General features: G+C 42.7%; 2 protein-coding genes and 1 long non-coding RNA gene across 13 annotated transcripts in view; 2 read left to right on the forward strand and 1 right to left on the reverse strand.

Moving 5' to 3' along the window:
• The first annotated feature begins 979 nt into the window (after positions 1-979).
• Positions 980-8,315, forward strand: HINT3 (histidine triad nucleotide binding protein 3). Its single transcript, XM_065056862.1, has 5 exons — positions 980-1,165; positions 2,314-2,431; positions 3,733-3,802; positions 4,616-4,742; positions 6,604-8,315. Exons 1-5 carry the CDS (start codon positions 1,022-1,024, stop codon positions 6,649-6,651), a joined length of 507 nt encoding a protein of 168 aa, XP_064912934.1. The 5' UTR covers positions 980-1,021; the 3' UTR covers positions 6,652-8,315.
• A 1,498-nt stretch (positions 8,316-9,813) lies between these two features.
• On the reverse strand, positions 9,814-14,093 carry LOC110362590 (uncharacterized). The gene is made up of 2 exons (XR_002420052.2): positions 13,830-14,093; positions 9,814-13,544 (listed from the first exon to the last, which is right to left on the reverse strand). It is a non-coding gene; the product is annotated as an uncharacterized LOC110362590 (long non-coding RNA).
• A 2,671-nt stretch (positions 14,094-16,764) lies between these two features.
• Positions 16,765-22,983, forward strand: part of TRMT11 (tRNA methyltransferase 11 homolog) — a 31,588-nt gene continuing 25,369 nt past the window's right edge. For 8 of the 11 annotated variants that reach the window (XR_010471351.1, XR_010471353.1, XR_010471350.1 and 5 more), the window contains exons 1-3: positions 16,765-16,923; positions 20,822-20,887; positions 21,616-21,689. Coding sequence is in view for 4 of the 11 variants with exons in the window: in XM_065056855.1 (XP_064912927.1) it covers positions 16,849-16,923; positions 20,822-20,887; positions 21,616-21,689 (215 nt within the window). In the remaining 7 variants the exon portion in view is untranslated. Of the gene's footprint in view, positions 16,924-20,711; positions 20,731-20,821; positions 20,888-21,615; positions 21,697-22,983 lie in introns of those variants that run through there. The other 3 variants (XM_065056861.1, XM_065056860.1, XM_065056857.1) reach the window with 3 other exon arrangements.

Below are 22,983 nucleotides of genomic sequence, written 5' to 3' on the forward strand. Positions count from 1 at the left end.
AGCAGAAAAAAGGAGCAGGTTGGCTCATGGCAAAGCGATCACCTCGTGCTCTGCAGGTCAGCAAATATGCTTCTTCAGGTAGCGTAGCTAAACGTGTCCTATTTGTACAAGCACAACTTGCTTGCTCTGGAAAAAATGCATTTCCGAAAAATGTCATTCTGAATTTTGCAGCTCGTTACCTCAAATGCTACGGCCTATTGTCTGTGGGGCAAGTATTTTGTGCCATTTGGACTGCGTGAAGAATAAAAACATGGAAATCCTGTCTTTAGGGATTCAGCCTTTCAGCTCTAACCTGCAGTATATACTATGCCACAGTATAAAAAAGATGTAAAGCTACTGGAGAGTGTCCAGAAGAGGGATACAAAGCTGGTGAAGGGTTTGGAGAGGAAGCCGTGTGAGGAGCAGCTGAAGTCACTTGGTTTGTTCAGCCTGGAGAAGACTTGAGAGGGGATGTCATGGTGGCTGCAGCTTCCTCACAAGGGGAGGAGGACCAGTGACAGAACCCAAGGGAACGGCAGGAAGATGTGCCAGGGGAGGTTTAGGTTGGACATTAGAAAAGGTTCTTCACCCAGGGGGTGGTGGAGCACTGGAACGGGCTCCCCAGGGAGCTGTCCCGGCCCCAAGCCTGACAGTGTTCAAGAAGAGACTGGACAACACCCTCAGACACATGGTGTGAACTGTGTCCTGTGCAGGGACAGGAGTTGGACTCGATGATCCTTGTGCGTCCCTTCCAGCTCAGGACACTGTATGATTCTGCAACACATCGGTGTTCGTGTGGGGGTTCACGTGCACCACACCGCTCGCGCCCCGCTCGGGTTGGGGAGGGGGCGTTTACTCCCCACTGGCGGCGAGCGGAGCGGGAGGGGCGGGGCGGTGCTCTCACGCGCTCGCCACCGTCACCAATGGCGGGGACGTCGGGCCCGGGGACCCGCCCCGGGAGCCGCGTCACGGCGCCGCCCGCCGCCGCCGCCGGCAGGGGGCGCGCTGGGCGGGCGGTGTGTGCGGGCGTGGGGCGGGGGCCATGGCGGGGGAGGAGGCCGCGGCCGCCGCCGCCACCAGCACCGAGGGGAGAGAAGCCGGTAACGGCGGTGGCTACGACAGCAAGTGTGTGTTCTGCAGGATCGCCCGCCGGGAGGAGACGGGCACGGCGCTGCTGCCCTGCCAGGTGGGTGAGACGCGTCCCGGCGGCAGCAGCGTTCCCCGGTGTCCGCCCGGCGCGGCTCCCGCCGCTGTTCGCCGCCGCCCTCGTCCTCTCCCGCAGGCGCGGGTGCGGCCGGCTCTCCGCTGCACCGAGAGGTTCGGTCGGCCTGGGCGGGTGGTTGAGAAGGAGGCGGGTTGTGGCCGTGCCGGTGTGAGAGCAGCTCGGCGGGCCCGGTGCCCGCAGCGGGGACGGGGCTCCGGGAGAACAGGAGGGGGCCGAGGGGGTTAATTTGAGGATCACAGAATGTTAGGAATTGGAAGGGACCTCAAAAGATCATCTAGTCCAGTCCCCCCGCTGGAGCACGAACACCTAGATGAGGTTACACAGAAAGGTGTCCAGGCGGGTTTTGAATGTCTCCAGAGAAGGAGACTCCACAACCTCCCTGGGCAGCCTGTTCCAGTGTCTGTCACCCTCACTGAGAAGAAGTTTCTTCTCCATTTTAAATGGAACCTTCTGTGTTCCAGTTTATACCCATTGCCCCTTGTGTTATCACTGGTTGTCACCGAGAAGAGCCTGGCTCCATCCTTGTGACACTCACCCTTTATATATTTGCAAACATTAATAAGGTCACCCCTCAGTCTCCTCTTCTCCAAGCTAAAGAGCCCCAGCTCCCTCAGCCTTTGCTCATAAGGGAGATGCTCCACTCCCTTAATCATCTTTGTTGCCCTGTGCTGGACCCTCTCCAGCAGTTCCCTGTCCTTCTTGAACTGAGGATGAAAGATCAAACCCCTCAAGTCATGTGTGTGCTGGTGCTGGGTGCCAGCCCTTGGCTCGGCCTGGCAGTGCCTGGGCAGCCTCAGCAGCCGTGCGCTCCTGTGCAGGTGGGACTGAGATGTTGATCGGAAATAAAATGTCTTGCCAGTTCTAAATGTTGGCACAACAGCTGGAAACAAAGCAGATGCTGAGGAACCCTGGCTGCAGAAGGTCAAATGAGGACACAAATCACGCTTACAAGTCTTTCAGTCAGCTGGCTGCAAAAATGCTCACATTTTTGCTAGTTACTTCAAATATGGCATTAACTATCACATTAATATGGGGAAGATGGACTTTGTTACCTACTCTTTGCCAATATCTTCGTCCTAATCAGTTTAATATGTTTGCATCCTTTTTAGTATGACGACCTTGTTTGCTTCAGAGATATCAGACCCGGTGCCCCCCACCACTACCTGGTGGTGCCGGTGGAGCACATGGGGAACTGCAAAACGCTCAAGGCAGAACATGTACCTGTAGGTAAGCCTGGCACTGGGTGTTTAGTGTGAAGGAAAATAATTTGGCACAATTTGAGTGCGTTGTCGAATAAATGACACCTTTGAGCACCATTTGGCTAATGGCGTAAACATGGAAATAGTGAGTGTGTGTAGGAAAGGACTTACCATTCCTGGGAACCTCCAAGTGCTGTTCTAGAATAGCGCATTTTGTGTGTGTGTCTGTGTGTGTGTGCGCAATTCTAGAAAAACACTGCACTGGTGTACAAAATCCCTTTTGTTTGCATGGAGTACAGATGCCTCTGCACTTTGTTGGAACTGTGACTTTATTTTTAAAGTGTTTATGTGCTGCTCCATGGTATTTTTTTAGATAGATATGCAGTTTTAAATTACATGGAAAATTACAGAAGAACTTAATAAAACATGTGTTATTTTAAAATAAGCGCTACGTTATTTTTAGGGGAACAAGGAGTGAGAGAAGAAAGAGAGAAATGGTGTTCCAAAAATCTTTAATAATTTTTGAAAAGATAAAATTCTGAAATACTGAAGCTATGATTTATTGTTGATAGGCTTTTTTTTAAGAAAACATTGTCCTGGATTTTGTTTCACAAGAAATGCCTAGCTAAGTATGTTGACTCACAGAAGAAACTACAGCCATACATGCATAAAGATATTCCACCTATGGGAAATTTACAGGTGATGCAAGAAAAGAGTTAGAGTTGCATGTTGCAAATATTGCATCACGCTATTTCTCTTCTAAACATAGGGTGGTTTTTGTCCAGAAACAACTTTCATGTGTTTGGCTTTGCAATGATTCCTTAGACTTTTCCATGAGTTTTTGTATAAGAGTTGCTTCTTTTTTCAGTGATATGTGGGACCGAGAGTTTTATTTTAATTCGTTTACCATCTCTGAATCTTCCTAACTTATGCCAGGCTGCACAGGACCTAGAGATCAAAGTCCGATAGCTGTGTAAATGTCATCATTTTGACCAATCAGTATTTGTTGGTTGATTTTTTTGTTTATTTGTTTTTTAGTAAGGGTGTGGTGATAGCATGGCTTTGGCCAAACTTGTGAGAATAATACCACACTTAAAAGTATCATTAATATGGAGATTGGTAACTGTCAATTTTTATGTCAATCATTGCACAGCACTGTCTTGACAGTCTTTGACTATGAGTAGTTACAGTATATTTTTAAAAGCCTGTGTTTGTGAACTAGCATAATCAGTTTGAAGTTAATATTCTGAAGAATACCTTTTCAAATTACTTGATGACATATGATGTGTAAAATATTACCTAAGTATTAAATTTATTTGTGTTTAATAGTGCAGAGAATGGTGGAAGTTGGAAAAGCTGTTCTTCAGAGAAATAATTTTAATGACTTGAATGATGTAAGGTATGTAATGGAAACCCTCTGTATTTTTTGAGTATGTTTTTTACCTTTTAGAATGCTACTTCAGAGATAGTGGCAACAACTGCAGTATGATTTATTGAAGAAATCAGTTCTGCATTCACTTCTCCCATGACTTCTCAAGTAGAATGTGCTGGCATTGAATATAACTCTGTTTTTCTGATAAATTTCCACTGCAGATTGTGTTCCAGCTCTCAGATTCTTTCTTGACCGTGTCTTGGGATAGGGAGGGTACTTCAAGCAACTTATCTAAAAGTCTGCTCTTTAATTACATGCTGGAAATACGCTCTAAATCCTAGATTCCGGAAGAGAGGTTAACTTTGTCCTGTTCAAGCGGTGCACTGCATTGTGTTTCAGTCATATGTGCATTTGTTTGATTTCAGTGCTGCACCTTTAGTTTAAGCCGGTGCCTTTGTTAGCCAAAGTAAACTGTAACATAATTTAAATAGTGTAGAGTATAGGGAGCTGGGCCTTCATGGTTAAAATAGGTAGAAACAACATTCATCTAGTGACAGTTGGCTTTCCAGCTGAAAACTAAATATGATACATCTAAGATATGTTTAATTTTTTAAACCCTCCTTTTGAACAAAATATGTTTTAAATACAGAGATGTGAAGGAGGAGGTTAATGGGCTTTGGAAACTTTTCCTGAGAGCATAATGAAAGGAAAGGGCCTATTTTTGTCCTTGCCTTTTATGTGCAAGGAAGATGTGATGAGTTGGGTTCTTGATGCAGTTGATCATGTTAAATAACTTGCGATGTTCCACCAGTATTTTTTATCTGTTTTCATTTGCTGAAGAATGGGTTTTCACTGGCCTCCGTTCTGCTCGATATCCCATTTGCATCTTCATGTCCTGGCCCCAGCCAGTCAGCTAGGATTCTTATCCAGGCTCGTCTACAGAATCAATTCGTACTGGTTTATCACGGTGAGTGTAATGCAGATGAGCTTTTCAGTAGTTTTTCAATTGCAAGCTGAAAATGTGACATCTTTCTAACATTTTTTTTAACTATGTGCAACTATGTCTATTTGAGAAAATGTAATAATAAACCCCTTAATATTTATGCTTATCGAGGGGAATGGAGTGACAATAGCATTAACAGCAAACTGTTATATACAGTAGTTCTGGATCTAATGTGTAGCTTAGGTTAATGTGATGTGCTTCTGAAGACACTTTATAAGTATTTGTTCTTTAATTTAAAAGGATATATTCAAATGTGGCGGCCTATGTATTGTACACACAAATTTAGGTGAAAAACCTGGCCACTTAGTGATTGCTCTTACTGCTTCACATGTTTTTTTTTCCATCTAGTCATCTTTAGACTAAACCAAGTGTCTGCTTTACAAAAACATTGTTTGTACTGATTTATGTCAGTGGAGATAAACAATGAGGCTGAGCTGGCACTGACTAAATCACTGTTTGACTAGAGCTTACTCTCACTGCTTTGACACAGCAAAGAACCTGTCCTTGCAAGGCAGCTACAGCATCCTGGTGTCATTGCTCAGCCCCTAAACAAAGATGCTGAAAGAGGTCTTTCTCATGTAAAAAATATAGACAGCCTCTTACTGAAAGCGAAAAAACTCAGCTTCTTCACAGTAGTACCTGAGAAGCTGGTTATCTCGCCTAGCTTGAAAAAAAACAATGTGTCTCTGCTGTATTGTAGAGCATCACACAAATATTTGGCCCTCAAATAAGTGTAGCTGCGTAGTTTTACTGCTTACTATCTTGGATTAGCTCAGGGAGATATATACCAAGTTTAGCTATCTGATATGGATGCGCTTCAAAAGATATTTTGCCCTGTTATCACACTGGAAAATGTTCTTGAGTTATTTTGGGGTTTGAATGGCTAGAGTGTAATACTTGCTTAAGAATGCAAAACAAGGTTCAGATAACTTCATTTTCAGTTGCTCCATGCTTTGTCTAGCTTTGTTTGCAAATTAACTGCAAGAGCTACTTAACTCCTTTAAGTTGTTCCTACCTTAAGAGACCGATTGCATTTTTACTGTGCGTATTTAAAGCACGCCAAACATAAGCTTTTCACATTTTAATGGAGTTCCTTTGGAGATCTTAATAAAACCAGAAGCACTAGTTCAAAATACAAGATTAGTTCAGTGGGACTGGCAAAAACAGGCTGTCAGTAAACTGGTTTGTTTCAGAAGTGCCCCTGTTAGTCTCCATGTGCCCAGTTTGGCCTCTAGAACAATGTTGGCAGCCTTCCTTCTGCCCTGAGCCTTTCTGAGGGCTCTGTGGGCTTGTGTTGTCATATACACAAAATACAGCTGCCCTAGTTAGAGACTAGATGAGAGAAGTGTGTGTGAGTGTGGGGATGTAACCAAATGGATGTATATCTTGTGATGTGAACCACATATGTGAATGCACATCCCTCAGCAACATATGTGGCTGGGGTGCAGCTTGTTGGATGATGAGAGGCCACAACATGCCATTGTGGAGTGTTTCCCAAAGAATTCCAGGTCTCACAGCTTGGTTGTTCTGGGCACTGCTGTCTTCTGAGGTCTTTAAACCCACGCAGCTTTATCTGCTATTGATTTGCTCTGACATTCTCTGACTTTCATAGGTTGTGTTTCCTTTTCTGGTCACCTAATGGGAATTTGATGGAAAAAGTGAAAAAGAGTGTGCTGATTAAAACCATCATTGTATTCTGCTTCTGTTGTATGCTTTGTAAAAATGAAAAGTAAATGCTCTGTCAGTGTTACTATTTTTAAAACGGAATTTTCAGGAAACGGAAGGTCCACGGTGTAGTTCATGCATTGTTTTCTCTCCTTTATAGGCTGATCAACTGATTGAGCGACTGCAAACTGAAAATGCTGCCAGCTGAAAGCGCTCTTAGCCTTGTGTTGTTAGCCAGTTTGTTCCTTGTCTTTGAACTCTGATTTAAGGTTGCACAGTTTGGTGTTACCAATAATATAACAGGATAAAAAAAGCTTTAGTTCCTTATGAGGAAATACACACAATTTGTAGCTGCCAACCTAATTCTCCTGTTTGGATACTTGAGTCTATATACTTCTCTGACAATAAGGTGATGTATTTTATTATTGTGTGTATATATATACTTATATAAAATACATAATACATACATACACATATGCACACGTTCAGAGAACTTTTCCTGTAAAGGGCAGGGTATAGCAGCAGAATGTATTCCAACTAAGGCAACAAGTTACTACTAACAGCATGTACGTGGTACCAAAGGGATTATTTGTTGCTGAATCAAGCTTCTATTTTAAAGATGCGTTGTTCTGGAATTGCAAATAACATTTAAAACATTGAGGTTTCCATCTGTATTTGTATGATATGTTACTCATGCCTAGTTATTAGTAGGTACGCTGCTGAAAGTACACTACTGACTTTCTGGTGCTAAACCACTTTAATATGATTACCTGTCTTATTTGCATGACAGCGACAATGTAAATGTTAATACAGTAGGTGCCCAAGATGTGATAAAGATATATAACATAGAATATAGTTTAAATGTATGTGTAAGTGGTTGTATGTTGGACTTAGATTTTTTTCTTTCTTATGTGCACAATATTTTAAATTAGTTATTGTATGTTTACAAAAAATGTGAAGAGTTCAGATGTATTGATTTAATGTACCGCTCTTCTGCATGATGGTAGAAAAAAAATCCAATTTTTTAGATGGTTCTGATACTGTTCTTACTGGAAGTCCCTTGTGGATTACTAATGCCCTGGCTAAATTTGATTTCTAAATGAAGTCATAAGAGAAGCGAGTCTTTAGTTCAGTGAGTGTGTGGCAGGTTCCTTAAGGAACCGGCTGAACATCTGCGTTTGCTGTATGACTCTGATCAGTAATACTAGTGTTCTGTTTCTCAGTACCATATTAAGGTGAACTGTTCGGAAAGTTAAAACTGCAGAAAATGCAGAGTGGATTTTCTTCATTCACATTCTTGGTGCCTAACTGATCAAGTGTCCTTGGCTGATGCATTTAGATACAGCTGAGGTGATGATCTGTTCCATCTGCAAGCTTCCCTGAACGTAATCTTCTCAGTGTTTTCCACTGATCCAGCACCTCTTGCCTTAGTGGTACAATGAATTGTAATATTCTTACAGTAAACTGTAATAACTTCAGAAAGTTCACACCCTTCTGAAGAGTGTTTTCTACCCAGGAAAGTTTGTATCTCTTCTCTAAGACCTTGCTTGAAATGCCTTGTTATTCTTATTAGTGGGGCGCTTATGTGTCATTTGCAGTCCTTTGGGGTTTTAATTTCTAACAATAAGTAGGAAGAGTGTAAACTAAAGCCACTGAACTTTGACTGCTTCTGTGCAATAGATTAGGAGGTTTAAGGTGACTCCTGGCTTTGTGAAATCTCTGAACATTAAGATCTCTAAAGAGTTAATACTCTGTGTGTTCTGATTTGTAATTAATTTATGTAACTGTACTTAACTGTGACATGTAATATTTAAAGTACTAACATGAACTGCTGTCAAAAGGATTAATAAACAACAAATGCTAATGTTGGAATGATCTTCCACTTCAATGGAATGGTTGACTGGGGGGGTTGAACCCTGCCAGCCCTTTGCTCACCCCTCACCTGTGACCTGGTGGGGTAGGGGAAAGAATGAGAAGACCAGAAGTGAGAAAACTCCTGAGTTGAGATAAAGACAGTTTAATAAAGGAAAGAGGAATAAAAACAAAAGCCACGTGATGCCCAGGCAATCACTCATTACCTCCCACAAGCAGGCCAGTGGTTATAGCTCCCCCACTCCCCTCCAAACCTCCCTCGGCTCCTGTTGCTGAGTGTGACATTCTACAGTGGGGAATATCCCAGCTGGGCAGCTTGTGCCCCTCCCAGCTTTTTGCCCAACAGAGGGGCAAGAGCAGGAAAAAGAGGCAGCCTTGGTGCTGCGCAAGCACAGCTCTGCACTCGCCGGAACGCTCATGTGTCGTCAACGCTGTTGTAGTCACAAAACACGGCACCTCGCAGGCTGCTCGGAAGAAAATTCTCTCTATCCTAGCCAGACCCAGTACATTCTCAAATGTACGCAGAAGCACAAAGGTCAGCTTTCGCATCTTACATTTGAGAAGAGTTCCACCAAGACAGGAAAACTGGAACGGTAAAAATCAGGATACAATCTAGCTTCCAAACTTTTGCTGATGAGCAGCCAGGCCTCAAAGCCGTTCAAACAAAGTGTTAAATGGAGCCACGTTAATTACTGAGACGAATGCTCAGTATCTCATTAGTGGTTTTCAGCACAGAACTGTGTTCCATTTTCCTTCTGTATTGACAAGCACACTTAGACTCAGCAGATAATTTTTTTAATTGGGCTAAGAACTATTTTCTGAAAAGCCTATCCTAATGCTTTTAATCAGTTCCAGAATTACTGGCCAGTCCCTGGAAGAGGCAGAGAGCAGACCCTGTTAGCTATGTCACCCTCTTCTACAGCAGCATTATAGCATCGTTTTGAAACTTCCAAAATCATCTGTAGAGCTTTCCAGAGAGAAAAGACCAATAAAATACTCCTGGAGAGTTAACTTAGCAGCTCATGGTCTCCAAGAGCCGGAGAAACAAAGGAACGTGCCTCAGCCACTGCCCCTGCCTCTGCTGTTCTTTGATCCAGTATTAGCAGTCCTGAGAAAAGCTGCTTTTTTTACTACGCATTTAGGAATGACAAAGTGTTATTTGTACTCTTTCGCTCAATTGTTTTACATAAACCCCCAACCTAATGTGAACTCAGAAAATACTGCTTTTATGCTGGAGTACTAACTGCCCTCTCTGAAAGGATGAAATGGATACACACGCAACTCTTAATGGAGTTAAATGCAGAATAAAAATGTTTGTGTTTTGACTAAGCACAGCATTTTCAATGTGATTAAATTGGTATTAGCTCATCAAGCTATTCTGAAGCCTCAAGTGTGAGTTGTAAATAAAGGCATAAAAAAGGGAGCAAACCAGTGAAAAATGTATTTGAAATTTGACAAACTTGGAAACCATAAAACGTGGCATAAAAACTCACTGTCATTTCAAACTGATGTGCAATATTTATTGAAGTACTGGAAGTGCTTTCAGTGTTGGACAAGATAAAATACAAACAATCCTTATACAATGTACGGCCCAAAACAGATGGAGAATTCACAGGCTTCAAGTGGAAGAAGAGGAAAGACCACTGAGGGAACTTGCCACAAAGAAGTGAGGTTTAGGAGAGATTTGAAGAGCTGAAAGTTAATTAGTAGGACAAGCACGCCTTTTAGATGGTCAGATACTCTAAATTATCTGTAATGCTAGAAAACTTCATATGCTACAATTTTTTGTGAAAATAATTTATTTTGTTCAATTTGCTCTAAAGGCGCTCTGTTGCAAAAAAGTTGCCTGGTGAAATGTTTAAATTCCTGTTTCATCTGCAGATGAGGAAGCAGAAGTTTGGAAAACTTGTGAACTAGTAGCTAAATTGAGTCATGCCAGTTAGATATGATGCACTCCTGACTATAGTCAGGCTTCAGAAGTATTTTTTTTTTATCCTGGAGTGTACCAGTGGACAAACTGACCAATCGCATTATCTATCTATCTTTTAGACATAGAAATATTGGCTTTTGCCAGGAGCAGGAGATTGGCTTTGTCAACCTGCATGCTGACCCAGTTTGGCACCTTCTGGTCTTTGTAACCATTGCATGGGCACAGAGAGATTTCAGTCACTCTTTAGAGAATGTTCATCTAAAGCTGGCAGGTAGGAAATTTGGCCCTATAATTTTTTAAAAAACATCCATAAGTCTAGAAATAATATTTTTGATAATAATCCCTGGTTTTAATCAAAATATGATAGAGCAAGCTTTTTATAGTTGCTTGCAAAACTGGTAAGACCATTTCATTAAAGCTTAACTTGCTTCTATCTGTTTTGATTAGAAATGTGCTTAAAGCTCATGTACATGTGCTCAAGTGATGTTGAACCCAACCAGCAGCAGGAGAGAGTGAGCAGAGGCCACGTAAACATCCAACACTCACTCCTTCCACCGCAGCGCAAGCCTGGATTCTTGACATTTAACTACTTGAGCCAGACTTAATTAAGAACTAATAAGTCTGCATGAGCTGGACTTGCATCTCAACTGTGTGCATTTTAATGTATTAGTTGTACAATGCGTAGTAATGTTATTATTTCTTTAGATATTACCATCCTGTTAGTCAGCTGGCAACACCTGAACCACCTGACACTGCTTCCTGCAGGTGCTACAGCAGCCCTGACTGAGTTTGCAAAGCGTCAGAATTAAACAAACCACATTCTGCAGCTCTATTATAAAAAGCCTGATTTGTTTTGAATGTCCAGGTTTTATTTAACGAATGGTAGCTGAAATCCACGGAGGTGTGCTCATGTCATTTTGGAAAGAAATGCTTTTCAAAAAACCAAAGCATTTTAAATGTGTTGGGACCACAAATCACACGTCTTGTTTTCAGCTGCAAGACACAGATTTGTTTAGGACAAAGGAGTGGTTTTGAGAGCTAAGGGAACACTCACCAGCAGTACCTGGTGCAACACATATTCCTCAGTTTCCTACCTGGCAAAATTATGTGGTGATTAAAACCTACCCTTTGTTTTCCTTTCCATGCTGTACGGATCTGGCACCCCTGTCCTGCAGATGTACTTATTTCAGCACATTCATTTCCTCCTTTTTTCCTACTTCTATTGTCTTTTCACTATGAAAAAGAGGCAGAGGGATAATTAAATCCATATTTTATTTTGCTGAGTCAAAAGGCTTATTTTGATGCAAATCCCCATCAGATGACAACGTCAAAACAGAAACCCATTATTTTAGGCTTTTTGCAAAAAAAACCCACAAACCCTTCTTTTATATAAAAACCATACAATAATCTATTACTTTTATCAAGTTCATAATTTATTTTAGATTTCAATACCCTTTTGAGGCAAGTGTTTATCTTACGTTAAAGACCCACCAAGTAGTGTAGTTAACACCACAAAATAGCTTTTATTTGCACTGATAAAAATATATATATATATTTCTAGTTATACAGTTTTCTTAGTAGGAACTATCATGAATACAGCTCCTGATTATTTTTAATAGCTTTATTACAACAATTTTAATTTTCTTTTTAAACATAGAAAAAGTTCCCCTGGAAGAACCATAAAGGAAATTGTTATTGGTCATCTCTCAGTCACAATTCTCACTAGCTGATCATTTTTTCCTCCCAGTGTGGAGAACTCACAACTGTGCCCTGAAAGTAAAGCTCTGCCTCAGCTAAGTGAGGACTGCACTGCTACACTTTTATTTATATATTTGGCACTACAGGATCTCTACTCTCCTATTATAAACAAAATTGCTACCTTTTGGTGAAAGAGCCTTTTTTTTGTTGTTTTTGTGAATGCATAGTGCCCCAACATACAGTTTCAGTTGTCTTTTACAAGTTTATGTTGTGGCACCCTGCTTTCCATGACGGGATATTAGCTGAATTCACCAAGAAGACTGCAGAGCTTTGTGATCGTCTAAGGGTTGACACAGCATTAGAAGAATAGAACATGTAAAAATGATGAGCTACAGAGGAAAACGAGCAACAGACACAGAAAGTTTGGAGAAGATATTACGACAAGAACAGACTATTAAATACCAGGACTAATGCAGCTCTCCAAAATACATATAAGATACAAATAATTTAGAAACCATCACATATCCTTGCTGTACTATTTCTTTAAATTTGGGGATTTTCATATACTTCATGAAAGTAACTTCCATTCAGTTTCAACACGTGAAAATAACCCAAACTTCTGTTATATACCAGTCTCTTCTTTTTTTTAAGTATAAGAATTCCCGTAACAGTTTTCCATTCCATGTTTTACAAATAAAATCCCACACGACAGCAAATATTTCACAGCCTGCAAGAATCAGTGTTGTATGGCAGCAAGTTAGTAATTTACACTTTCCGTAACCTAAAGCAGTAAGCCAGTGGAGTTATCTGAAGAATTGCAGTATACTTTGTAGTGTATGATAATAATGAATGGACAATCCAATAGCGGCATGATGGATTAGTTCCTTATTTGTAATTTCTGTCCAAATCTCTACCATTTTTACCTTCTCACCCATTTTCTCTCCTGTCCCAGTAAGCAGCCAAGTTGAAATTCTGTAATGAAAACCTCTTTCAAGATGGTATTCAGATATGCTCATCCACATGGAACCAGGCAGCAGAATTCATTAGATGACAAAGCTTTATTGTAGTAAAGTGATGATCACATCATCATCTTTTCCTTGCCAAAGCATTTCACCTTCAAAATGAACCAGACCGTGTTTTCTGGCCCTTAACAAGATTCCCACTACTTTATTGGAAATAGTCACGTATGTTTCAAACAGCTGCCCGAAGGTCACACTCACGTGTCCATCTTCTCCCACCTCTCCAGTGCTTCTAATGATCAAGCACAGCTCTTCTACTTCCTTACCCACGTGTGAGTGAGCATCTTTCCCTCTCTGCTCTGTCTGAGACCCTTCAGGGGGTCTCCCGTAGGTAGGATCTCCTCTGTGAGTATGCACCGGTTTAGATGCGATCCTGTCATCACTGCTGAACGGGTTCTTTCTCTGATATTCAATGTGATCCTCTGCCCAGGTCTGCCAACTCTTCCTCAAGTCACCCACCGCGCTGGTGGCTTTAGCACTCTGCCCTTTATCTTCCTCCATTCCTCGTGAATGTTTTATGGCACTCGAACAGGAAAACAACCAATGACTGGTTGTAACTGTGGTTCTTGGGTGCACTCTCAGCTGTGAAGGGAAAACAACAAAAAAATCAGCCTGGTAATTTGGGGCAGAGTTTTCAAAGAGTAAGAGAAAAGGGCTGCTGAAAAAGATGTTAAAAATCTGAAGATTTTGTTAAGTCCGCCCACAGTTCTACAGCAATGAGGAAAGTTAAAATGATTCAGCTGAGATTCAGAAGTCACTTTGTAACACAGGACAGTAAGTTATGTTTATAAGGCTACAAGGCGTACCAGTCCCACAGTTACCGTACATACCCCGCAACACGCAACACAAACGTAGTGTGGTACTTACTCTTCATGCAACGACGCCTTTTAGAGAACTTTATCCTTACAGCCGGCAGCCTCGCAGACTTCCCAAACAATCAGATGCAGGGCTGGGATGCAGGGCTGGTTGGACTGTTCCGCACAGCCCTACTGACAGGAGAGGGAGCAAACCGCTCCCCAAGGGGCAGCACCAACCCACGGACAGGGGTGGGCAGCCCTTCTCCTGCCTGCACGCTGATTAAAGGTGGACAAACACATGCTGCGCCGACCAACGAGGAGCGGGCAGGCTGCTGCAGTTATAACGCACAAGAAACATTACCTGGAGCTGCAATGCCGACCTGCGGTGGGAGCAGGGGGATTTCCCTCATCAGGCGCTGAAAAGTGAAGCAGAAATCCAGTTAGTGAGCACAGCACTGCCTGCAACACCCTATTTAGTGAAGACAGAGCCAGACTAGCTAGCTCTCCCTTAAAAGGCCGTGCTGCACAGCCATGGCTGCCTGCTATTAATAAAACCTGCAGGCAGGCTGCAAGCAAAGGAGCTTGCACTCCCTGCCCAGCTCCCCCAGGTACACCAGCTGCCTGACACCTGGAAAATTACATGTGCTTAGATTATGGCATGTCTGTGCAGTATGTAATTACATCAATGAATTAGTGATGGACTTTTATATACCTACAGAGAACCAACTGTAATACCCATGTCTTTGCTTCATCATAGCCAACACCTGTTGGAATACACAAACTAGTTTCCATATATCACACTAGCAGAGCCGACACTTTTCTCACAGACATTTGGAGATAAAACAGAGGATTAATGATAGCTTTTCTATGGGGAAATGAACAGAAATGCAAATTCTGAACAACTTTATAACTGAATTACACACAGATTAGGCATTTCTTTACTTTAAAAGTTTGTTGTTGTTTTTTTTCTCTTTAAAAGTACGGTTTCATGGGTATATGCCTATATGCAGATGTTGATGCTGCTGCACACGAACCCCAATGACCAGTGAAGAGGTCAAAAAAGCTTGTGTTGCCTTTGGGTCTAGAAAAGTGCATGGGGTGAGCAGGAGATGGCAACACAACAGCTGAGGAAGAGAACTGAGAAACAGCAGCACAGATTAAAGAATGGCTTCTCATTCACAGTCTTTCACTTTTAAATTGAAACTCATGATTGTCATATGATCCTATTGTTAATTTTTTTTTTTTTTTTGTGAGAGAAAGGTGGTTAATTCTAGCTTCCTGGATACATTTCAAATTGAGTAATTACCTTTTGTATACTTAAAACTCCACTGAAGGCTAAAAAGGCTAATTGTTTTTCCTTGCCTTCCCTAAAATAGTTATGTAATGTTGTTGATGTAAGATGACTCCTCAAATCCACGCCAACCAAACTGCTTGATTATTTTCAGTGACAGTTACAGGAATGTATGCTAAGTTTACAAACACAGCATCTGAAAGCACTTTGTTTTTATATCAGGATCAAATACACTGTAGCTCTTATTTAGTAATGTACATACGTTTTCAAACGATGCTGAGCAGCATACAGAGACTGCCAGTGATTTTGCATGGATTCTCAAGTCAAAAGCAGGAAAAAAACAGGGCTTTAATTAAATTCTTCTGTAGAAAGCAGTATCACTAGAAAACTGAGGTATTCAGCTTCTGAGAACAGACGGCAGTGCTTTGCAGATCGAGTAGTGCAGATAAAGAGAATGCCAGGCTCCAAGAGATTAAGCTTAAACAATACCAATAACCCCTCCTGAGGAGTTTCTAAAATGGAAGCTGTACAGCTAAGCAATTTAAAGTGAGACAGATTGGAAAAATAAAAGCAGACTTCTTCCACTAAATCTCAGCAATCCCAAGATTTTGTATACACTGTCAGACTCATAGGGTTTGTCAGCAGTTCAGCGATGTGGTTATTGCCAGATCTCAGGGCTCGACCGCTGAGATGGACAAGCCTAATCCACTTCTACGTCTTTTCTTTCTCTTCTAGGAAAGTTCACATTTAGATGCCAGTTCATATATAGATTGTTTTCTTGCCAATCATCGGGGCTAGAGCTTCATAGCAAAGCTCACTTTTGATTATCACAGGAGGAGGTAACTGGGGAAGCTGTGGGATGAGATTATGGACAGGCATAAAGAACTTGGCCCACGGAGTACTCACAGGTCATAGGCAAAATCTTTGCTATCCAGAAAAAAGATGCCCAAAAATTAGCACAGAAAATACTGAACATGAGTTCAGTGCTAAGCTGGCCTGCATCTAATAAAAAGCTTACTGAAATCTGGATAAGCTGAAACTTTCAGCTCAACATAACAGGGAGATCAGTGAGTGCGGGGTTCCAGTTGTCAAGTCTAAGTGTTAAAATAAAAATATAAGATGCAATCCAAAACCTTCACCCCTCCACCTCGCCATCAGACAATCATATCTCTGCCCTTTTCCGGGGAATCTGTTTCTCTAGCTGCTCCTCCACCCAGATCGCCGGCGCTGACCTCCTTCCCGCGGAAAACGAACGCGACTCCTTTGGCGTCTGTTAATTGTTAATGCTCTTTAACGACCTGCTCCACCGATGCCTGCGGGGTCAGGTTATTGTCGGGAGGAGAGGCCACAGCTGCATTGCCCGAAGGGCTCAGCCCCAACCAGCCGCCCGACCCGCCCTCCGAGCCTTCTCCATCGCGCACCAGTGGAACGCTATTGAACCCGTGTCCCCAGTACGCAAATATTTACTTGCTTAAAAATTATATACGGGTACTGCTGGGTAATGCACGCGGCGTGCATTACAAAGCATACACAAAACATAAATTAAAAAAGGGATGAGAGGATGAGCTCAGCGCTAATTAACTACGAGTGCCCGCAGCACGCTGTCGCCGCGCAGGCGGCCGCTGCCCAAGAGCCCCGCAGCCCCGCTCGCACCCAGCACTGCGGGGCGGCGCGGGGGTCCCCGACACACGCCCCTTACCGGTGGCGGCGCCTCCCGCCGAGGCGGGCGGGCTCCTCCCGCGGCTGCTGGGCCCGCCCGGCGGCGCATGCGGCGCGGGAGGCGGGGGAATGGCCGGACATGGCGCTGGCGGCCGCTACGCTCCGGCGGTACCTGCTGCTCCTGGCGCAGGAGCACCTCGAGTTCCGCCTGCCGGTGAGCGCCTCACGGGGCCAGGACTGGGGTTGGGGCCGGGGCCGGGGGGTCGGCCCGCTGAGGCGGAGGGTGGGCGAGGCGCTGCCCTCGGGAGCAGCCCGGGGGGTGCCCGGGAGGCGGCGGGGCCTCGTTGCTGCCCGCCCCGGGCGGCGCGGGGAGAGCCGGCGGCTGGCGGGGTGGGGGCGCCCGGAGCCCCTTCCCTCGCCGCTCTGCGCTTCCCCTCGCAGCGGGCGTGGGCTTCCGCTCTGCCCCGGGCGCCGTGGGGAGGTGGCTCTGAGGAAACAGCTTCCTTGCTGCTCTCAAGAGCCTTTGGGGCCAGGAGAGGTTGCCAGCAAAGTACCTGGGGCTCCAAGTAAGAAATGGGAACTCGGAGGAAAAAAAAGCAGGGTTTATGAAAATCTCTCTAAGTTCTTGTTTTGGTGACTTTTTAGTTTAAGCTGTGTAGCTGCTCCCAGCCGTGTGATGTGGGTACATATGTGGTTGGTGCTGTGCTGGTGACACGTGAGACCCTCTGCCCCAGGTGTTCATGGAGTTGTGCAAGGCAGGAGGGTGTGCATATCTTCATTTTCAGGAAGATGACTTGAGGAGCAGCAGACACGGCTTCTCTGAAGTTCCAGGGCCTGCACACATGCTGGGATCAAATGGAGATCTCCAAGGCTGGTGTCTGCCATCAGGCTTCCTCCTCTGTGTCGCACTGGTGGCACGAAGGACTGCTCAGTTTTGGCTTGTAATGCTGAGTGTTCGCTCAGCCAGAAGGGTTCACGCTGTGCTGGCCGATGCGGGATCAGGGAGAGCAGACCCGCTTCTGCAGGGGCATCGCAGCAGGTCAGGCGTGGGAGCCAGCGAGTCCTGCCTCTGCAAGTGCCATCTGCTTGTCATGGACAAGTTTATGCCAGTTGGTTGCAAAATTTGGGTGCACTGTTTGTTCCCTGACACTAAATCATACCAATCGCTATTCACAGAAATAAATAAAAAAAAATAATTGTAACTTGAGGGTGACAGAGCACTGGAACAGGCTGCCCAGGGGCATTGTGGAGTCTCCTTCTCTGGAGACATTCAGAACCCGCCTGGACACCTTCCTGTGTAACCTCATCTAGGTGTTCCTGCTCCGGCAGGGGAATTGGACCAGATGGTCTTTTGAGGTCCCTTCCAGTCCCAGACATTCTGTGATTCTGTGATTATCTGAAGCTCCCTGGTATTTTGAGGCCCTGGTGTTTTTCATGGGTCCTTGGTAAACATCTGATTTAGCACACACTCAATTTCCATGTTTATAAGAAAACCCTCTTGTTTGTAAATTTAACTTTTGATGACTTACAGCGTTATTAAACACTGTAACAAATGTTGATACCTTCACTGCTCTTCTAGGCACCATCTGAAGAACTAGGAATATGAGATCCAGGATAATATTGTCTTGTTTAAAATAGTGCTGAAATGCAGAGTTATTTTTTTAGAATCGGTAGGTCATCATTACACATTTTAAAATGTTTATTGTGTATTGCATCGTTTGTTTTTCTTGTTTTCATTAAGGCTTTCTTCTGCGCATTATTTTTTACTATCTACTTTGTGGGAACTGGAACATGAATTTATTTATGATCAAATCAATTTTTCTTTAGGCAAGGTCATCAAATTAAGTTAAAAAAAAAAAAAAGACAATCTATATGTAACACGCAAGGTTTTTCTTTTTTCACCGGGGCTGTAGTCGCACCTGGTTGATTCAGCTGCTGAAGGAAGCAGTTCCATTTCCCTTCTCTTTTACTCCAGTGACTGCTCAGCTGTGTGTTTGGCTTTGTGATGAGCTGTGTTAGGGACCTGATTTGTCTGAAAACAAAACAAGCAAGGACAGATTTTTTCAGCCAAATCAGCTGCCTGATCTCCATCTCTGCCACAGCTGCATATGAGATACAGGAGGGCACCTTTTCTTCTGGTGGTGGTGCTGGATCACAACAGCCGAAGGTGTTTGTGGAAGTCCGCACTTGTTAAGTGTCTGTAGAATAAGTTCTGTGTTTCATATGTCTTAGTTTTAAGAATCTTCATAGACAGGGGTCTCTCTTTGGTTAGGTCAGATATTGAGGGGTAACATCACACATCCTGTTTTCCAGCACTGGGTGTCTCTCATGGACAGACTGATGCGTGTCATATGTTTTCTTATCAGTATCTTCAGGCAGATCTGTTCCAGTTCTTCACCGTCTTTACTTTTTGAAGTTCTTCCCAGCCTCTCATCCCAAGCACTGCTGTGATTTGAACCCGGTGTGCTCATCTCATCTGTAGCAAACATTCAAAAAAGGCTATTGCCTTCTTTTATCACAGGAACCTTTAGCATGTGTGGAGGTTGTGATCTCATTTCTCTCTGAACCTTTACTCACAGGCTGTGTTTTCTCCGCTTTTCATTCCTGTCACTTTCCTATAGGTAGTATTACCAGTAGCATATGGAGATGACACCAACTCATGTAAAATCTCAGATGCTTTTGCTGTCCCAGGACCATACAATGAAATTTATGCATAAACTTTTATTATCTTGGAGCAAAACCACTGTTTTTTCCAATGTTTTTAATGTCCTTTCTGCCCAAATGGAAAGATGGGAATGAGTGGGCTAAAGTCCCCCTAAAGCCATGTGCTAGTGTTATGTAGAGGTTTTCTTTTCCTCCTTTTTTTGAAATACTTTATGGTAATATTTTTATTTACCCACTTAGCTCAAATGTAAACCAATATAAAAATTTGCTTCTGCGTTCTTTTGCCAGTAACGTTCAGAGGCTGCAGTGTGTGAGTTCTAGCAAAGAGGCTGCACCAGAAACATCGTCAATGTTTAACTCTCGTTTCAGTTCAAAAGCCTTTTTAGTGGTGTATTCATTTGTTTATTTTATTATTACATACCAGCTTGTTTTGCGTGCTCAGTTTATGGTCCTTGATTTAGTTTACTCTGGAAAAGACACCTACTGAAGAAAAGTGTTGAGATACCTGTAAAGCAGAGAGGTAACAGAAGAGATTGATGCTCAGTGCTGGGCCTGGCCCTGGGTCAGAATGGTACTAGTGAGACATCACTTTTATGTCAATTAGGCAGAAAAATATGTTAAGATTAGGTAGAATACTATTGCAAGAGGAATATTGTTGTGAGAGTGTGGGATTGAACAGTAAAGATTTTGATGAAAGAGAAAATGCAAACTGGTGCCATTTGGTTACTGAAATTTGCCGAACTTGGGTCTTCTTGTGTGGTATACTGTGCAACTTTTCATAACCAAACCATAGCTCGATCCTTTGCAGCTGAACTCTGAGAAGGGTAATCAGCTGATTTTATAGCAGGAGAGTAATTTCTTTCAGTTCGTGAACAGTACATACAAGCTGAATTTATTTGTGAACCTCTGCCCTATCCATACAACTACTCTAGGAGTGTTTCACTGTCGATTCCCACAGTAAGTATCACAGTATCACAGTATGTTTGGGATTGGAAGGGACCTCAAAAGATCATCTAGTCCAATCCCCCTGCTGGAGCAGGAACGCCTAGGTGAGGTCGCACAGGAACATGTCCAGGTGGGTTTTGAATGTCTCCAGAGAAGGAGACTCCACAACCCCCCTGGGCAGCCTGTTCCAGTGCTCTGTCACCCTCACTGAGAAGAAGTTTCTTCTCAAATTTAAGCGGAACCTCTTGTGTTCCAGCTTGATCCCATTACTCCTTCTCCTATCATTGTTTGCCACCGAGAAGAGCCTGGCTCCATCCTCATGGCACCATTCTTTCTTCTGTTACTGTCTCTAACGTTTTGTTCATAATCCCCTTGGAGGTCACCATCTGCATTAGAATTTATGGAATTTATGGTATGCTGCTTTTCCTTTTTTTTTTTTTTTTTTCTTTCTTTAAAACATTACTTAATTCTCATAAAGTCTGACCTTTTTATTTGCACTTTAGGAAATAACATCTTTGCTCTCACTTTATGGTGGACAATTCAGCAGTGAGCAGGAAATTCGTGTAAATGTAAGTAAGAACCAAATATTTTAGTTTAGTGCATGTATGGTATACAAGGATGTTCTGTTTAGTTTTTTATTACATGTGGGTAGCTGAATAAATTTTGAAGTTTCTTAGGAAAATAAAGTATCTTCCAAAAATGACTAGTTCTTATTTTTAGTGAGGACTCAGTTGAGTGAAAGACACACAAAATGCACCTCAGCATGTCTTCATTTAACAGAAAATAAATAGTGCCATCTGCTGGGAGGCTCTTTTCTGTTCAGAATAGCTGAACCACAAAAACATTCAGCAGCAGTTTGAATTTGGTGTTTCCCTTGCAATCAATGAGGCAGCGTATCCGGGAGAGGGAAGCTGGATGAATCTGGTCTCTGTTCTTCAGTCAGAGAACATCACTGAGCTTTAGTTACTGGTTGTTTGTAATGAAGTGTAAATATTCTTTAGAGGGTGTGTAATCTAGAGGAGCATAAACAAACAAATGATATTCTACCAAGTCAAAGATGTGGTGGGAAAATGAAATAAGTAATAAAATTTCTTAGACATTCAAGCTGAGTATTCATTTTGCCTCAAATTAAATTTTTTATCCTCACATTCTCTGTACAGTTAAGAGATTGTTTTATTTATTTTTTTTGTCTTCAGCATGCGTGTTCTGTTTTTGTCAAAAAGAACTGTTGGATTGTGTAATTTGTGTGACATTCTCCAGCTAGGCATTTGCATCACTTATCTTCTCTTTATTTCAGTCTCCATTTTGGATTCTCAATATTCCTTCAGAAGAGATGGCAAGGGGACTAATGAAACGGACAGTATGTGCAAAGTAAGAGGTGAAAAATTTTATAAATTATGATGTAGGCTGTGGAAAGTTGTTCTGTTATATCGTGGCAAATACTCATTTTGTGTGGAGTTTTAAAATAGTCTCTGATTACCTCTTAAATTGAGGAGGTGTTACTGGAGCCCGTAGGTCTGATTATGTAGCACGTCCATGCTCTTTCCTTTGTGTACAATCAGCACAGCGGCTTGAAATGGTGTTTTTCACTGGAGAGCCAGTACTTGTCTCGTAGTGTCATTGACATTTTAGTTGGCTTGAATGATATTTAATTAGTGGATTGTTCTAAAATGCCTATGCAATTAAAAGATAAAAACAGTGATATGTAAAAACGGAAAATCAGGTTTGGAGGATAAAGGTGGTGATTCCTCACGTCACCCTCCTAGTGCTGGTATCTGAGACCTCAGCCCAGACCACAGCAGCAGAGATCCTTCTAGAAAATTCAAGAACACAGGAATATACCACAGTGTGATTGGTCGAGATGCTTTTGGAACTTCTTAGAGGTGTCTGAATAAGTTGCTTTCCAGTGAGGCCTGAGAGATGGTTCAGGACAAGAAGCAGCAGAGCTGTGGTGTGCCTCTCTGACCACACTAAATTTGGGTTATCTGTGCTGTCCTGTTCAGAGCTAGCTTGGGCACCTCTGCAGAGTGTTGCATGGTCCCTGTTGAGTGCTTGCTGTGTCAGGTATTCAGTTTTACCTACAGTGATTTGGGCTGTCCCTGCCTAAAAAAACCCCAGGTATACAAAATTGTCCTTAGGACAGTATGTTTCCAATGGAAATAAACCGTACGGCACTTCAAAAGCAGCCTTAGGCAACTAGGGAAGTAAAACATGACAAAACAGCTTGCAGATGTTCCATACACCATCCTCTTTCAACTAATGTATGCTTATTTTATGTAGAAAGCATCACTGGCCCATGAAGACCAAGAATTTCTTACTGGTCTGCTACTGGTTGTGGTGAGATATGTTAGTTGTAGAGTAAGATTGCTGAAGCATCTCTGATGCACTACTAATGAAAATTAAAAGCTCTGAAGTGTACATTTATCAAAATAAAATCTCCCCAGCATTTTTTTCCCCATACGTATGTAAATGTAAAAGTAAAAAGTGGGACTGAAGATGTTACAAAAGCTTCTCCAACAGTTGAATAGAATCTGATGGTGGATGTTCAGTTTGCTAGTACAGTGTATGCTGTCAGCATTTTCATTGCTCTGTAAGTAATAGTTGAAATTTTCACAGTAGTTGAATCAGGTGCTTTTGAAAAAAAAATAGGCTCTGTGAAAAATGT

The sequence above is a fragment of the Columba livia genome, chromosome 3, assembly GCF_036013475.1.
Source record: "Columba livia isolate bColLiv1 breed racing homer chromosome 3, bColLiv1.pat.W.v2, whole genome shotgun sequence".
In the NCBI taxonomy this organism is placed as follows: Eukaryota; Metazoa; Chordata; class Aves; order Columbiformes; family Columbidae; genus Columba; species Columba livia.

Coding starts and splice junctions, on each gene's coding strand:
- HINT3 (XM_065056862.1), top strand. CDS start 1,022: ATGGCGGGGGAGGAGGCCGCGGCCGCCGCCGCCACCAGCACCGAGGGG. Junction 1,166..2,313: donor CGGCGCTGCTGCCCTGCCAG/GTGGGTGAGACG, acceptor CATCCTTTTTAG/TATGACGACCTTGTTTGCTT. Junction 4,743..6,603: donor ATTCGTACTGGTTTATCACG/GTGAGTGTAATG, acceptor TCTCCTTTATAG/GCTGATCAACTGATTGAGCG.